The sequence below is a fragment of the Canis lupus genome, chromosome 4 (assembly GCF_003254725.2).
Source record: "Canis lupus dingo isolate Sandy chromosome 4, ASM325472v2, whole genome shotgun sequence".
Taxonomy (NCBI): domain Eukaryota; kingdom Metazoa; phylum Chordata; class Mammalia; order Carnivora; family Canidae; genus Canis; species Canis lupus.
Window position 1 is genome coordinate 24654764 of NC_064246.1, and position 18046 is coordinate 24672809.

Below are 18046 nucleotides of genomic sequence, written 5' to 3' on the forward strand. Positions count from 1 at the left end.
ATGACCTGGACTTCTTATTCCTCCTCTAAAATCCAATTCCGGGGCTTCCACAAGAGCCAAGGGGTCTTACCAGGCTCCAGGAGGCTGAGGCTCAGGCCTCCTTTCAGGACACAGCCCATGAGTAGGCCAAAGAGACTTTAAGACTGGGCTGAAGAAGCAAGTCTCCACAGAAATGTATAATTAGAACAGAGCCAGGCTAGCAGGGAGAGCCTTCTGGCCAAAAATGGCAAAAGTGCGAAGTGTCCCAGCAGAGCCAGGCCAAGCCCACTGGTACAGTCACACACCACCCCTCCCCCTAGCCAGCTCTCCCTCCTCCCCGCCAGGCTCCCAGAGCTATCACCGCCTCCTCCTGCCCCAGAGTCTGGTCCTCCCCTGCTGGCACTGGAATTCATCACACCACTTGAGAATTTTTCCTGAGGCTGAAGCATCTGAAGTTGATCAGCAAACACTGGCCTCTCAGGGTTGAGAAATTTGTGAGGAAGCTGCACTCCCCCACTCTCTAGAGGCAGCCAGAGCTGCCACATATGCCAGATAAGCTGCAGGCAGGATGATCAAAACCAGGTTGTATGGACATCACCCTCAGAGAAAACTCAGGGCCGGGGGAGGAGCCGAGGCAGGAAAGGCGGGCCACAGAAACACCCGAGAGCTGTGGTGTGGGAGGAATACTGCCAGGGCTTCTATGGGGGACTGAAGCCTGAGGCATGTAGCCAATGAACTGTCTTCCAGCCTGAGGACCCCTAGGTCAGAGCTCATCATGGTGGTCAAGAGACTAAGTGATCCAGGCTGGAATCTCTTTTGAGAAGGTTCCTGGTTGATTAGCCCAGATGTTTACACTCCTTCAGAACACAGACCACATTTCCTCCATCTCTGGTCATCCCCAGGGTGCCTTGCATACAGTACAATTTGTCAAAAGAAAAAAGCAGAGGTAGGGAGGGCCCTTGAGCAGGCCTGCAAGTACACAGTAGTGCAAAGAAAAGGTATTTTCGGGATGAAAGGGTAAAGTAGACTTGCAAGTGCTTCCCCGCAAAAAACGGATCTAACTTCTAACGTCGCCCATAAAATGCAGCCCAGGTCCAGCTGTATGGAATCTTTGTTCAGATAGGAGCTCTTCTGACCTATGTCCAAAGACTACTGAAACAGGCACAAAGCCTGCCCCCCTGAAGGGGCCGAGACTCACACTGAACTCCAGGGCCCTTGCCTTACCTGGCATCAGCTTCACTGTAGTACTCTCTGGCCACGATGTCTTCAAACAGCTCCCCACCAGTAACACTGCAACCAACAGACGGAGAGGGTCAGAGGAGGCAGGTCAGCTGGCCAACTCTAGCATCCAACAGGCAACAGGTCACACCATGGAACAGCTTTTAAAGAAATCCCAACTCTATATGCATTCCATCCAAGAGCCTAGAACATGTTCAATCCTTCAATGACATGGAGCTTCTCCTTGGGGTAACATGGGCCCTTCCTTCCTCCTGCACATTTCTGTTTCTATAACCTACAAGTTAGCTAATGCTCAGGCAAAGATGAATATACAGGGATATAAGAGAAAATAATCAACCTCCTCAGAAAGTCATAGCTTTATTTGAGACCAGTATGAATACTAAGATACACAGCTGCCCAAGAAGGACAGACCTACTTCTAAAGTTAAAGAATAATGAGATCAAGGACACAGAGACCCAATCCTGAAAATCCTGGAGAGGCATTTCCAGGAGGTGAAGAGCTACTTTCGAGATATTAAACAACAACCAAAGTGGAGGAGAGACCAACTGGAGTCCAGTTGATGACTACTAGTAAAAGCCACCTTTAATTTCCCAGAATTTCTAAGGTCATGCGAAGAGCTGCATTCTATTTCTCTGCTAAGGACAACACACCAAGAAACAAGAAAAAAGCATCTGCACAAGGTGTGCTGCTGAACAGAAATACGAGAGTAATGCCATCCAGGGGTCTGGAGCCCTGGGGGAGACAGTGAGTGAGCAATGAGGTCCCCTCAGCAACCTGTCCATTAGCAGAGGAAGGTCAAAATCAAATCCTTTCCCTTGGGCAAAGGAGAAGGACCCTCGGCAGAGGCTCAAGACCCAGTTTAGGTCTTTTTCCAAGCCTTCGTCGTGAGCCAGCTGGAGGGAAAGGCCCCCAAACCCTCAGAAAGTGGCACTTACAGGTCAAACACGAGGTAGTGAAACCCTTCTTCAGAAATACTGTCATGGAGGCGCACTGCAAGAGAGGAGATGGGGACAGAGATTAACAGAGAGAAACCTTGGAAACCTATTGCTCTCCTTTGCAGCAGCCCCACCCCGGCCCCAGACTGTCAGCCTCACTGGACAGTGTTCTGAAGGAGTGGCAGCGAGAAGCAGCAACATGCCCGTCACCCCCAGCCCCCCAAGACAAAGTGACACAGCCACAGAGCAGAGAAACAACCGGACCCCAGGTCCAGGGCTCTGGCTGTCACCGCAGACTGCCTCAGACATAGGCAAGAGATAGACGCTTTGTGGCTAAGAAGTAAGACAAGACAGAGAAAAGCAAGAGCCTTCCCAGAGGGGCCATTCCCAGAGAGGGAGGTCCTGGGATATGATGCGTGACGGTGTAACTCAGAGCGAGAGCGAGGGGCACCTAGGGAGGCTGACCGCAGAGGGACAGACAATGACAAGACGGGAGAGCCCAGGAGCTCTTCCACAGGAGTAGTTGGGCAAAGGGGAATTAGAGGGAGGGGAAGAAGCTAGGAAGGTAGAGCCCAGCAGGAAGGCACATGGAATGAGGCTGATGGATGGTGAGCATGGGAGGCGACGTGCAGACTCAGGCAATAACAGCAATCACTGTTTCTTCAGTGCTTCTCACATGCCAGGCCTGGGGTTAGGCTCCTTACACACGTTCCCTATTCTACAAGGGTGTACTGAGTGCCCACATGTCAGACTCCCTGCTAGCTGGTGGGATTTAGGAAGGACACAGTGGCTGCCTCTGAGGAGTTTATTTTTCCGGACGACCATCCTGAGAGGAAGATTACTCCCATTCTCCAGATGAGGACACTGGAGGCTCAGAGACACTGTATCTTTGCAAAGGCCAAAGATGCAACGAATCAAGACGTAAACCCAGCTCTCTCTGACTCCAAAGATTGGTCTACACCCCTGCTTCCTATAAGAAATGTGGTGTAGCCCACATAGCCAGGCACCAGAGCAACGGAGACCATGAGAGAGACTACCCACGAACGCACCTACAACAGCAGCACAGATGGGCCCGGGAGGCCACAGCTCGGAGCAGAGGAGGGCAGCCCCTCCTCCAGAGCTCCTGGGCCAAAACCAACCTAATGTCTTCCGAGGTCTCCTCTTCAAGCTTCTGCCCACAAAGCCACCTCGGGCGTAAATGCCAACCCCTCAGTACCGTTATAATGCAAACACGAGGTGATGCTTTGGCGGACTGTCGCCGCTGTCCCTTCCCTCACCTGAACTCTTGGGAAGGGGAACCTCTGTTTGACCTTCACACCACTCTTGGGCAGTTTCAGGAGCTCCTCACGGAGCACTTTAGGAATGGCCTGACACCAAACCGACCAGTGACATTCTTGGATACACAGAAGTCACCGTGTCTCTTCTTGGCAGACCCCAGCTGCCAACAACCCCGGAAGACAGGCTCCATTTCCAGCATCAGACTGTTCCGTCCGGGCCGAGGCGCTTCCCTAAAGCCTCTCCCACCACAGTAAAAGCAGCCAGAATGTAAAATACAGGCCTGTGGCTATCCCTCCCGCTCCATGGTTCTCAGCTGACAAGCGAGGACTTGGGCCTGCCAGGGCTAGGTCGAGGGCCACCCGACTGTTTACACTTCACGTTGCCTGCTTTATTTGATCTGATCTGGTTACTCAACTCTGATCTGGTTACCTCAAATTCCTCCCCAAACTGTGAATTACCAAGGGGATCAAAGGCAGGGGGTACTTCTAAAATCCCTCCTCCTCCACCTGCTCTCTCTGTACTTCGGCAAGCAAGCTCATACTTCTCTGGGCCTCCGGATGATAGGAGGAAGGCGCTATAGCCAGACGCATTCTTCCCTCCCACCCTAACCGATCCTGCTCAAGTGGGCCTCCCCCAAAGCCCTGTGAGCCCCCTCCTCACTTGCGCTTCTCTGGTCTCCGTTGGTGCTATACCCAGAGTCCTGCTGTAGCTGCTGCTCCCTCGCTTCCAAAAGGACTTTCCATTTAATTAAAAATTTGCTATTAAAAAGCATTAAAGTGTGTAATACAAATAATCCCCTGGAAATCAGCTGTCCCAGAAGCTAAAGACCAGCTTCGCTAGAGAGGTGACTAACAGTAGCAGGACAGTAAACTAACAGTACAGCAGGTATGATGCTAACAACCACTCCCGGGGGAGTCCTGCCACCTGGCCCTGCCTCTCCCAGCATCCCCTGGAGCCCCCCAGGCCTGCCCCCTCATCCAGCACAGTGGAGCTGATAATGCAGCAAAAAGTACAGGTGCCCATGCCTATGCCGAGACAGGCAGGCAAGGGCACTTCCCTTTCTCCAGGAAGGCCACACACAGAGCCCAGGTGGCAGGTAGCAGTGCCGGGGAATCAGAAGAGAGGAGCGGCAATGGGAGATTAATCCTTCCAAGCCACCCAGCCCAGAGAATGGCTTTGATGTGTGCCCCAGAGCAAGGTACCATCAAGACAAGAAGGAACAGGTGCAAAAGGCCTCATATCTTGTTCAGATTTGTGAACAAAATCTGCCCACAAATCTGCCCCCATTAAATCTCTTAATTTGTAAAGAAAATTAAGAGAACTGAGAACAAGAGGAAAAACTTGACTGTACCCCTCTAAGTGCCTACTTAGCAGCATCTTGACAATCATGACCCAACTTATAACAACTAACATTTAGTTGAGCTGTTTCTATGTGCCGGACATTGTGCCGCGTGCTTTACACACGTTATTTAATTGAGCTCTCACGTTACCTCTGTTATCCTCACCTACAGGAAGAAGACTGAGGCCCCAAAAGGAACTCATCCAAGGACATCCTAAGTGGCAGAACTAAGACGTGAAGCCAAAACAAACTGATATCAACTGACATCCTTGATATCATAGAATTGCCTTCGAGGGAGTCACTTTCTCTGTCCCCTTGGGCAAAGGAACTCCAACCAGTCCCCCCTTGCTCTGGCCATTCTGATCTGCTCAACAGTGTCCATGAAGTGCCTTCCCTGATGCAGGCATTGCTGCAGATGCCACGGATACAGCTGTGAGGAAGAGAAACCTCGCCCCGCTGCTGTGTAGCTTCTAGGTCAATGGGGAAGACAGGCTTTAAACCAGCACTTGCACAAACATATCACTAGGCACTACTGTGGTAAGGGCTACGGAGTAGACATAAAGGATGCTATGGATGCATGGAAACAAATAATCTGACACCCAGCCCATTCCACAGATTAGAGGGCTTGAAGGCCAAGGGCCAAACCAAGTCCACAGACAGGAAGACCTGAAAAAGGATTCTAGAGCATTTACTGCATGTCAGCGATAAAACGGATTAATGTTTTAAAAAAACTATGGAGAGAAAAACAGCCCAAACACCTTAATACCTTTACTTGACGTTTCATACCTTCAAGGACTAACAACACCATAACCCAAATGCTGTGGCTATTTCCGATTCTTTAGAAACCACCCAACAATATGCCACATTTTAACTAGCAAATCTTGGCTCATAACACTCTGGAAAAGTGTCACTGTTAAAAGCGTCTGCAGCAATAGCATAGTGGGAAGGAGGCCCTGCTTCCTAGGGGCCTGAGTCTTCCCTCCCCCGCCCTCCACCAGGAGCAGGTGGGCAGGACTCCCCTCGGCAGAGATTTAGGAGCTGCTTGGACATGACTCAAGGTTTTCTTTTTTTTCTTTGCCCCTGTTTTTGCTCCACTTACTGTGAGCTCAATGGGGCCTGGGTCCGAGGCAAATGGAAGTCCTGCTTAAATATCTTATGGACTGAGCAGGGGCTGAGGATTTAGGGGGTCACTTCCAGGAGCTGGAGTCCCTGTTTTCACTGCTTCATTTCTGAGGCCTCCTTTGCCCACTGAATGAACCCTCTCACAACTCCACGAAGAGGCTAAATAATCTGCTGGAGGTCACAGACCAGCAAACCCCATGTTCAAACTTGGACAACACGATACCGAAGCCACAAAGCTTGCTTCTCCACACACGGCCCACGGACCAGCAGTGTGAGCAACCCCCGCAGAGCATCCCCCCACACTCCCGAGCAGGCTCCGGCCCACCCCAGGCCTATTGCATCAGAACCTGAGTTTAACACAATCTCTCGGTGATTCCTGAGCACATGAAAGTTTCAGTAGTGCGGCTCTAAACCATAACATAACGCTAGACTGTGATCGAACCTGCTGAGACAACTCAGCACGAAGGAAGACAGAGTCTATTCATTAGAGGAATTCAGAGCAGGGAGCAAGCAGATCACAGGTAGAACGTGCTCCATTCAGACTGTAGACAGTACTACTGCCGGCTCCTCCTCTCAACTCCACACCTCTGGCCACTCTCCCACAGTTTTAGGTTCTGCAGTATGCCTCATAACCAATAAGCTTTTTTTTTTTTCCATCAGTAAACTTTATTTTTTTTGAGCAGTTTAGGGCTCATAGCAAAACTGAGTAGGAAGTAGAGAAACCATCCACATACCACCTGCCCCACATATGCATAGCCTCGCTACCAGCAGCCTCCCCCACCAGACGGGCACATTTGTTAGGATTTGTTAGGATCAACGAATCTACACTGACACATCGTTGTCACCCCCAGGCCCCACAATTTACATCAGCATTCACTTCTCCAACATGCTTTTCAACTCCTGGGATAGAATATCTATTAGGGAAAAAAACTGGAGAGGCCTGGTACCTTGCACCAAATAGCCTTTTGAGTTCAAGTGCCTCCAAGTCTGACAGCAACCAAAGGGTGGCCATGTGATCTCTGTTCTCAGCTTCCTCAACTCTGCACCACTCTTGGGCTAGTCCACTTGTATCCCTACGGGATGGAGTTAAAGAAGCTGGAGCCAAAAGGGCCACAGCTCTGAAGGATGAGGCAGTGGAGAGAGGGGAAGAATAGTGAATTAGGGCACAGAACGGCCTCTTCTCTGCCACAAGCCAGATCAGGAACCATGGCAACCTCCGCCTCCTGGATCCACAGCCCCACCGCATCTCCAGGAGCCCCAGTTCCCACCGGAAGCCAGAAAGCCTGGGCAGCCAGCTCTCCCAGGACACAGTCCTGACTCACCCTTCTCTCTTGCTGCTCTTGACCCCAGAATAAGGCCTCAGACCAACATCTCTCAGGACCTGGGAGCAGTTGTGAAATGAAGCACGATTCTAGGCAATCAGATGCTGACGAAGTAAGTGGGCCTGGCCTGGCCTGGCTTGGCTTGGATCCTGCAGACCTCCTAACAGAGCAGATGGCTGGGGTAGATGGTTCCCCAACTGCCAGGTCCCCAGGTAGCCCTGGGAGTAGGTGATAAAAAGGAAAGAGCGGGATTCCTGGGTGGCTCAGTGGTTGAGTGTCTGCTTTCGGCTTAGGTTATGATCCTGGGGTCCTGGGATTGAGTCCTGTATCAGGCTCCCCGCAGGGAGCCTGCTTCTCCCTCTGCAGACTATGTCTCTGTGTCTCTCATGAATAAATAAATAATATCTTAAAAAATAAAATAAAAAGGAAAGAGCTACCAAACCAAGTATGGTCTAAAAGGTCAAAAGTATACAGTTAATTTCTAGAAATGCATAAAAAGAAGGGTACAACTGTTTTCAGCTAGAATCCCATGTTTGTCCTTCCTGGTCATTTCTCAACTGTCTTCATCTTACCCTAAGCCTTCTAGGGTCAATCAGGTCTGGGCTGCAGATAACGCAGACATGGTTCTGTGCCCTGCATTGCTTACCGCACCTTTTATTCTCCTCTCTACATGAGACAATTCATCACTGCTCTATGAGTTGATCACAAGTAGCATAAAGGAAGGAAGTTGCTGTCCTCAGACCCTGAGACCTGGGACTGGAATGTCAAAATGCTTCTGCACTTTTGGAGGACTCTAGTGACCCACATGCTTTTTCTTCCTGTTCTGAAACTTCCAGGTTAGAGGTCACAAGCTCAAAAGCCTACAGAGACCAGGTAGGCAGCACAAACATGAGGTAACAAGGAGTGGCAAAGGAAAATGGCCAGCTGGCTACAAAGGCAGCCACTGCCCAGCCCTCACTGACTCTGGCCGCACATGGATACAGGCTCGGAAGAGCCACAAGGTCTGACTGGAAAGCCTGGGAAGCAGAATTTTTTTTTTTCCCAAAATGCGAGATCTCATTTTTAAATACTGGCAAATAATAAAATATTTTTAGCCCACTGGGCTGGCCAAACAAAACATGCCTGAATTTGCGACTGCTGTTCTAGGCGTTTCTCTCATCGTCTCTCTCCTACCCAGGGTAACACACTGGTCCCCACCATGCAGTTAGACCAGGTGAGCGTCTACCTTCAGAGCTCACCCAGGGAGTTCCAGTAGTTCTAAGCCCAGGATCCGTCAGCTGAGAGGTGTTGGCTCCGCGGAACACACCGCACCAGCAGAGCTCAACAGGGGCTATGCCAATCTGCTTCAGGTGTAATCCAAGCTGCTGATTGCGATCTGTAAAGCCCTGCATGGTTGGAGTTCTGGTTACCTCAGAGCTGCTCCTCGCCCCTTCGGCTGGAGTACGACCTCAGCTCTCCCACATGAGAGCTCACGTTAAGCTTTACCAGCCTGAGGTCTGGGAAACCAGAGGCTGGGTAGCTCTGGAGGAAGCAGCAACCTTCGGCAAGTCACCTCACAGCCCTGGCCTCCAGCAGAGCTAAGCGGGCTGCCTCCGGGGCTCTGTGGGAGCCCCGAAATTTAGGCCATGCCTGAGGAGCAAGGAACACGTGTTTTTCTTTGTGATGACTCAGGGCTTTCAGGGAAAACCTAGGAGATGCTCCCTGCCCCGCCTCAAGTCAAGACTGGGGTTTCTGCTTAGACACTGCAGCCAGCCCGGCTTCCATCCCCTCTGCAAGAAGCGCCACATCAGGGCCAACGCTGTTGGCAAAGACTATTTCAGCTGAACAATGTAAAACGGAGCTCGAGTGGGTTGTGGCAGGCAAACCTCCTCAGGCTTTAGAACAACCAACAATGTGCTCTTGTGCCCCAAGTCAGGGTGGGAGCAGAGAGAAATCCTCTTAAATTTTTCTCCTTCCCCACGAGAGTGGCTCCTGCCATCCCTTCTCCAGAGAAGTCAGGCGGGTGGGCAGCTTGCTTTCCTGGCTCTGGGGAATACAAACGGGAGCACCATGGAAACCCCCAGAGTGTGCACGACACCGTAACAGGAACAAAACTCTTTCAAGTCCAGAAACAAAATCCGGACCCTTTTACGATGGCTGTGGTAGGCCCCTGGTGAGGGACGCTGGCAGGCTACTAGCCCAGAACCTCACACGCTGAGGACCCTGGACCTCAGCCCAAAGACGGAAGGAGAAGGGGAAGAAAGGGAGTCTGAAACCTGTTCCAGTACCTCACATCCTAGCCCTGAAATGGCACAGCAGGGACAGAGACCCTCAGGTCTCTAAACCAGAATGCTCCAGAATTCTGAGCAAGATACAACGGTTATCCCACTTGGACAAAAAAATTACACCAGGCAAAGGTCCAGGGACAGAACTGGTTTCAGACACAAAAGCAATGGATCTCTGTTCTCCCTACTTTCTACAAAATGCCCAAGAAATACCCTGAGGGAAGGTGCTTACCAATGTTTGGATGTTTCAAAAGTCGGCATATCCGGGCCTCACGTTCTAGTTTCTGGTGATCTAAAAGCAAAAGAGAGAAAACAAAAACCATTAGCCATTTGTTCTATTTGGGACCACTTCGCTATTCATAGTCCTTCAATTACTAGGCACCAACTATGCACTTTTTACTAATCTGCTAAATTAATGCAGCAAGTCACGGCAATCCCAGAGACAGGTATCATGATTTTTTTTAATGAGGAAATGTCCTAGGAAAGTCCCTCAAGTTAGTGAGAGGCACAGTCAGGACTTGAATCCAGGTTTTCAACTACACCTTTGCTACGATTTTCATTACAGCAGGGATTTCACTGGGCCAGGGTGTCCAGAATCTCTTTCTTGATAGAGACACTACTAATAACAAAGTTTTACTGAACAACTACTATATGACCAGGCACTGTGCTAGGAATTTCGCAAATAATCTGACTTAGTCTTCATAGTGTCCCCTGAAACATAATGATGCTGAGAACCAAGATGATGATGAAGATGATAACGATCTGACAAAATGATAACCAGAACTAACATTTCTTGAGAGCTTACTTCTACATTAGGTAGAATCATCTTTTAAAGTATTCTCGTAACAACTCTATGAGGCTGGCACTATTATGATGCCCATTCTACAGTAATCCTGCTCCTCCCCAGGATCCTCCTGGCCATGTACTGCCATTGAGCTCTTACCTCTTGGCATTCAGACATTGGGGTTACTCTGTTTTGGTGAAAGGACCAGAATCTAGGAATCCCCCGGTGCAAGTAAGCTGCGATGGTCAATTCCTTCCACAGGAAAGCAGAGCTCCAGGAAGTAGAAAGAGACGATGCTACGATTCAAAGCAAGGCGGCCTAGCAGCCCTCCCCCTTCTACCTGCTAGAATCCTGCCGAACAGTCCCCTCTTTCACAAAGTCTTCCCTGTTTCTCCCAGCAAATGTGACTTCTCTCTCCGAGATTCCCCCGTCTTCCACTGCCCTTTTTATAATTTTCACATTGTACATTACGTCCATTATCTTTCAGTCACAAGCTCTTCAAAGAGTGAGGCCTTTCTGAGCAATGCTTCCTAGAGTTCCTGCCATAATAGGGGCTTCATAATGATTTATCATGAACACCAATGGTAGGGATGCCTGGGTGGCTCAGTGGTTGAGCTTGCCTTTGGCCCAGGGCATGATCCCGGGGTCCTGGGATTGAGTCCCACATCAGGCTCCTTGCATGGAGCCTGCTTCTCCCTCTGCCTGTGTCTCTCACAAATAAATAAATAAAATCTTAAAAAAAAAAAAAAAAAAGAACACCAATGGTAGTAACAACCATTATTTACTGACGATTCACCATATGCCAGCCAGAGGCATGGGTTATCCTACTTCATCCTCACCGAGACCCTGTGAAGTAAAGGATCTGATGAACTCCATTATGTGACAAATGAAGAAACTGAGGCTTAAAAAAAAAAAAAAGAAACTGAGGCTTAAAAAGTTAAAGTAACCCGCCCAAGGCCCCAGGCAGTGGATGCAGGTAGTCTGAGCCTCGAGCCCTTTCCCTCACTCGAGCCCTTTCCCTCATTGCATCACTATGCAATGATGACAGGATAAAGAAAAATGAGAACATCTAGTAAAGACTCCAGGCTTCGGGGGCATTTCTCCAGGTCCAGGCAGGTGCCTTCATATCCATATCTGCCAAGCAATTCCTGCCTCCCCTCATAAGGGCTTCTGCCCACCCAACCCCTACCTCAACAGCAAAGAGCCTCTGTAGAGCTCCCCATGAGCCCCCAAACCATCCTACCAGGTGGGTGCTATGAATATTATCATTTCACAGATAATGAAATGGAAGCCCACAGGAATTAAATAACTCGCCTGAGAGCCAACAGCAGGAAAGGGATAGAACTGGGATTCGAACCCAGGCCTGCCAAGATCATGTAGTCTGAGATAATGCAGGGATTACAGACTAAAAGGAATTCAGATTTGTTATTTCACCAATCACCCTGTTTTGTCCTAAACTTTCCCTTTAGCAACAGCCCTGCTTTGTGGAAGGAGGTGGGGACAGGCAGAGATTAGTTCCTGCTGCCCAGCTAATCCATCCCAGCTGCCCAAAGATCTGGGTCAGACCTTCCTTTCCATCCTCAGGTTCGGCATTACCACTGACCAGGGTGCATCTAGAGAACCAGAGGGGACCCCACCCTCCCCCATCACCTGGGATCCATCGGGATCCTGGAGTTAGCTGAGGAAGTACTGTTAGCCCTGTCCAGTGACAGGGGGGCTTGCTTCTTTCTGATCTGACCAGGAAGATGTCAGGTCTATCCTGACCTTCCTCCCAGCTCCTGGAATTGGGATGGAAGTACCAAGCTAGCCAGCTCCAAAGCCTCCCCTGCTCTGACTACTCACCTCACTACCTTCTGACCCACACCTCTGGGGCTCGGCTGCCCAGGCAGGTGCAGGAGAACAGCATCTCGCAATGCGGAGGTGGCTGCTGAGGGGAAGGCCTGGAAGATTAATGTTTATCTCCTCCCTTAAGTCTCTTACTGGCTAATGGTTACAGTCCCACAAGAGCAACAGCACTAAAAATAAGGGTGCTCTGGCTTTACCAGTGACTCAGAGTGGAGAGAGGAGAGAGACAGATTCGTACTTCCAGCTCCTCGAAAGAGCTGCCCAACGTCCAGAGGGTCCTTGATAGCCACTTAATTCAACCCTATGTCCAAGGAGCTGAGTCCCTGCATCTTCTCTGAACCCTAGGCTGCTCCTTGGTCTTTGCTCTGATCCTTAGCATGACTCCATCCATTAACACAAGAGTTTTGGGGTCAGACGGCCATGGGCTGAGTCTGAACACTGCTATGCCAGGTGAGTTATTAAATCCATCTGAGCCTCATTCAATTCATTTGAAAACACTGTTCTGAATGCTATGGATACGGCAGTGAACAAAACAAGACAAAAACCCCTGCCTTCATAGAGGCTAGTGGGGCTGGGCTGGGGGAGGAACAGACAATCAGAAATGGCACATTAAATGTCGTGGCAAGTGCAATATAGAAAAATAAAGCAGGGAAGGGGAACAGTACACATTTAAATAGGATGGTCACCGAAAGTGAGGAAGTGACATTTGATTAGGACCTGGAGGAGGTGAGAAAAGGAGCCAGGCACATATCTTGGGAAAGAGTTTCCTCACTTCTAAAGCGGAGGCAGTGATATCTGCAGATTAAATGAGGTAATCGGGTAAATGCTCAGTATAGTGCCTGGCACAGAGTGAGAACCTCAGCCGTGGCTCTCAGCAGAGACACCGAGAATCGGACCCACTCTCCCTCAGGTTGGGCAGCCAGAGAGTCCACAACACACCAGCAGAGCCCTCTAACTTGGCTCGGCTGCAGCCCTCATGGGCGTGAAGGTGTTCCCTCCTGTTATGCAGGGGCTCGCCTTTGTTTACAGTCTGCAGGTGACAGGTCAGCGACAGGGGCTTCAGAGAAAGGACAGCCTAGGAAGTGCCACTGCCTGCAGGATCCCTCCTTTTCCTAGGCATCACCCTTGGTGGCTGTGGCGTCCTGCCATCCAGAAGCTCTGCTCTGCTCAATGAGCCATGTGGTTTCTGCCTACCATACTCTCCCTGCGTCTTTACACCACGCACAGCAGGCCAGTACCCCAGCCTCTCCAGTGTTATTTCCTGTCCCTTTCCCCCACACACACCTCCTGTCCTGTAGTCCCCTCCAGGACTGGTCCATGTCTGAGAAAAAGCAGAGGGCTCCACCCCAGGAGCAGCAGTGATATTTCAGAAACAAATATGGTTTGTACGGTATCTTTCCCAACTGCAAGGGCTAAAGCACAGCATCACAACCCCAAAAGCAGTGGAGCCACTAAACTGACTCAGTCCACAGTGGCAGGTCTAGGGCCTGTCCGGGCATCCTAAGGTGATAACACACCAAAAGCACACCTGGTGCTTTTGTCACAAAGATGGCCTTCTCCCCCGAGATACCCCTCCTCCACTGACCACTGAGCTCTCTGTTCCTAGGCCTTCCAAGGCTGACCCTCTTCCCACCCACCTTTCAACTGGGCTATTCCCCGCCCCCTCACGTGGCCCAGCCCTCCCTTCCTGTTTGACAACAGCCACTTCCCGCTTTTGCACAGGGCCACTTCCTGCCTGCTTGTGTGCTGCTGCCATGGAGAGACCCACCCCTGTCGACCTTCAGCCCAGCTCGAACCACATCTCTCTGCAAGGTTTTCCCTCTCAATAGCAGAGGTAGCAACAGGAGCAGAAAGCAGAAGTGGCCGTTATCAGGGACCTGCTCCGGCCTTCCCCAACAGCCCACCCAAGCCAGAGTCAGGTCCAAGAAACAAGTATCCCTGCAGGCCTTGCCTCTCCTGCCTTTTGCCCAAGCACTTCAAGACTTGGTTCAGGCCAAGGACCCATCACAGGAAGAGCAGCAAGGAGTGACCAGGTAGTCAGTGCCAAAGGAGGCAGAGAAGAGGAAGCAGTGAGCAGACAGCGTGAGGCAAAGGGGAGGCAAAGTTCTAGAACCACCTCCCCCCTAAATCCAAAAGAGAAGCCTTTTCCAAATGTACTTTCCTTCCCCTGACAGGATAAGGGGCCAGGGAAGGGTGGCCCCTGACCCTCCATGGCCCTGCACGGACATGACTGATTTAGTGACGTTTCTCTAAAACCACAAATGCCAGCACTAGCTTCAAATAAGATTCTACTGCCACCTAAATACACAACTGTCTGTAATGGGAAAGAACCCAGAGTCCTATCCCAGTTATGAGGACCCTCCCCAAATTCTAATCACAATGACACTTTTGACTTTTCAAAGGGTATTTCAAGGGTCTGTGCCTGGACCCCCAACATAAATGAGAAGGTTCCTACAGCTTCCTACAGCCTAATTTCAGATGCTTCAAGTGGAGTGCCTCCTCCTGCTGCCCTCTTGAGTGCCCTCCTCCTCCTCCTTCCCGAGTGGGAGCAGCAGAGGCCCCCCGTCTGGCCCCCAGAGCATCACTGTGAAGAGAAGAAACAAGGGCACCATAGGGATTTGGTGTCATAATCCACATTTCCAGCTGCTTATAAACAGCCCCTGGTCTTAGGCATTGACCAGTGGGAATCCCAAGCCACATTCCCACTGACCTCATCCTGACACTGCGATGCCATATCCCTTCCTCTTTGAATCTCACTCTAAAGGTGCAAAGAGTCTCCAATTAAGAGCAAAGTCCAACCAGCATGTAAGAGCACGGGTCATGGCTTTCGAATTCCTTCACACTCACACAGCTGGGACCAGTCGAGGGCCGTGAATACAGTAGGATGGGGCCCAAAATGTGGTCACATGAACTCCCCCAGGCTCTGTCCCGGAATCTGGCATCCTCCCTTTCCTTTTAGTCCTTACCCAAACAGCTTCAACAAGGTGACACAAAGACCCAAGCCCCACTTTGGCCTTTGTGTCTTCAGAGAAGCTTGAACTGAGGAGGGAAGGGAGAGAGACACCAAGAAGTGGTCTATAGCAAAAGTCTCCCCAACCAGCTTGGATGGAGAAAATCCCCATGGGGTCACTTGCAAGCTCCAAGAAGACAGGGCTCTGCCGCTGGACACTCTGGATGCTCTCAGGGCCAGAGCAGGGTCAGCTGCTGAGTTCTCCATGCCCCCGGCAGGGCTCTGGGTGCCTGCAGCCTTTGCCCACTGTTTTGGTGACATTTCCTTCATGGTAACCAGCCCCAAGTAAAACATCCCAGGAAGCAGCCCCTAAAAATAGCTCCTCCCAGGGCAGCAGCAAGCGGGGGGGAGGGGAAAGAGAGGGAGGAGAAAAGAGGGGAGCAGATGGGAAGCTGCTGCCGTGCTGATAGGACCCAGGAAGTAGAGACAGTGTTGGGGGGGGGGGGGCAGCGGCTGGAAATATCCCCACTACAGAGGAGTCTATACCTAGAGAGGTGGGTACAGATGAGAGCCAGGCCTCAGCGAGCAAAACAGAGGGGTTTGCTCCCCCGGGCTTAGAGCTCTGGGCCTAGATAGAGGTGTGGGGATGTTATATCAGCATTCATCACAGGAACAGAATGCCCAGAATCTGTGTTTTAAAGGGAAGAGCCACGGGGTGGTGAAAACTACATTGCTTGAGGATGCTGGGGTCAGAGCACTGGCAAAAATCACTGGCATACTCAGAGCTCAAAATAAACAAACCAACCTTTGGTGCCTTGGTTTCCCCACTGGCCCTGGGGCAGATCTTTCTGGCCATGGGTGGACAACAAAAGGCCTCTGCCGAGAGGCACTCAAGAGGTGCAAAGTGCCCATCTCTTCCTGTCATCACCCTTTTGGCACCCATGGGATCAGGCCCTTGTTGGCCTGCCAAGGCTGTCCAGAGAGCAAGCACAGAGCTGGGGGCAGAAGTCTGTCATACCCATTCCTTCCCTTCCCTTCCCTGTCTCTAGCCTCAGCAGAGAATGGGGTCAGTCACTTACCTCTAGGGTTTCAGCACAGGTTATGATGAGAGACCAGGGCAAGCAGTAGGGAGAGAGCAAGGATGGGGCCACCTTCCAACCTCCATCCCTATCCATGAGGCCAGTACCCAAAGTCACTCTGGGAAGGCGGGTGGGATGGCAGGGTGACAGGCCAATGTTGTACGAACTGATTCACATAGCTCACAGCGTGACTGTATGACAAAACCGGCCCAGGATAAGCCTTGGCCCAGAAAAGGGACCTCCAGGCTGCTTTCTCATCCACTCAGGGGGACGAGTCAGTGGAAGCTCAGTCATTTATAGATAGGATGCCCATTTCTCTGTCAACAGAAATTGACTGGCCTGTTATCCTCAGGAGGAAAGCACAGTTTTGCATACAACCTCCTTAAATGCTTCCTCAAGTAGCAGCGTCCCAGTGTTCCAGCACTGCATAGATTGCTCTTCCTCTCCAACCACCACCACCTCCCCAGCCCTCCCCTCTCCGCCTCCCCTCGCTTCACCCAGATCCTTAACAGGAAAGTCTCACTTGAAGATACCGCAAGGGACACAAATGTCATGGGGGCTACTCAGGCCAACACTAAGGGGGTGGGGACTTGCAGCTGGCACCACCAAGGGGGATCCTATTTCAGTCCCCAGGGCCAGCTGGACCCAGAAAGGGACAGCCTTTGCCCTTCTGGTGGCCAACATGCCACAACCTTCAGCCACTTAGCTTGCCGTAGCCTTGGACATAGGCTGACACCCCAATCCGGGGGCTCAGGAGGAGGCCCCTCATCACAGAAAAGCCCATGTGCACAGATGGCCACATACCGGCAGAGATGCCACCTGGAGACGGCCGGGCCAGGGTTTGTCTGGTAAATCTCAGAGAACATGACAAGAGCGATCGTTGGTGCCGTTGCTGATTTTAGATGGCATTTCTTAAAGCGTGGCTATGGGGGCCATCTGCATGAAATCTACTAGGGCACTTGTTTAAAATGTAGAGTCTGGGTCCCAACCCCAGACCTCCTATGGATAGAGCCCAAGAATCTGTACTTTTTAACCAGTACTCAGGTGATCTTTTTGCACACTAAAATTGAAAATCGCTGCTGAGAGGAAGTCCCAACATTGCCCTATAAGGCCATTACTGACAGGGAAGAAAGAATCGTAAGCTACACTATCTTCCTACATCTCGCACCTGCCAAATAGGCCCCAAACACAGGTCTTGAACCTGTGTCCTCTCCAATAGCCGTGTCAGGCCTACAGTCTAGCTCCATGGATCAGAAAGGGGGAACACAAGCCAGCACTAGGGTACGAGGGTTCCAACAACTTGGCTCTGAGTTTCCTGAGAGCCAAAGCCAAGAAGCAACCATGATTGGTTACGTAGTCCACTGAATCCATTCATTGGATGTGTACAGGCCAGGTATGTGTCAGGCACTTTGTTGGGCCCTGCCCACACAGAGGTAAAGAAATAAATAGATGTGGTCCCTACCCTTTACCTCCCGGGTCCTCAAGAAGAGGAAAGCTTTTATTTACATTTAGCCTCAATAGAAATTTCTTCAAATGGGGTATACAGATTAAATAAATAAACACAGCAAGTGCTGCAACAGATTTCAAAATATTGTTTCTGGTAGCATCTCTTAGTAAGGCCAAGTACCCACTGTAGTAAAAGCAATTGGAATCTAGATAAATGGTCCAAATACAGAGGTTCCTTATGATGCGAACTGTTCCAAGGATAAATCCTAAATTACGGAAGAAGAAAGGACCATTTGCCCTTCAACTATAGCAATATGGGGAAACGCTTTGGATGTAAGCAAGAGAGCAGGATATAAAATGTTATGCTCCATGAGGTGAAAATCTATATGCATATGAATAAAGATAAGAAGGGAATCTGAAGATTTAAAAATAAAAAAAGACATAAGGGCTCAGGCTCCTTGGGG

The 18046-nt window shown here is 50.6% G+C and overlaps 1 protein-coding gene across 28 annotated transcripts in view; it reads right to left on the reverse strand.

Annotated features, from left to right (window-relative positions):
- The window catches only part of CAMK2G (calcium/calmodulin dependent protein kinase II gamma), a 55321-nt gene that overhangs the window by 32699 nt on the left and 4576 nt on the right, over positions 1 to 18046 (reverse strand). For 24 of the 28 annotated variants that reach the window (XR_004814869.2, XR_007410024.1, XM_025435355.3 and 21 more), the window contains exons 3-5: positions 9711 to 9770; positions 2154 to 2208; positions 1204 to 1269 (exon numbers count right to left, since the gene is read on the reverse strand). Coding sequence is in view for 26 of the 28 variants with exons in the window: in XM_025435355.3 (XP_025291140.1) it covers positions 1204 to 1269; positions 2154 to 2208; positions 9711 to 9770 (181 nt within the window). In the remaining 2 variants the exon portion in view is untranslated. The remainder of the gene's footprint in view (positions 1 to 1203; positions 1270 to 2153; positions 2209 to 9710; positions 9771 to 18046) is intronic. The other 4 variants (XM_025435373.3, XM_035714969.2, XM_035714968.2 and 1 more) reach the window with 1 other exon arrangement.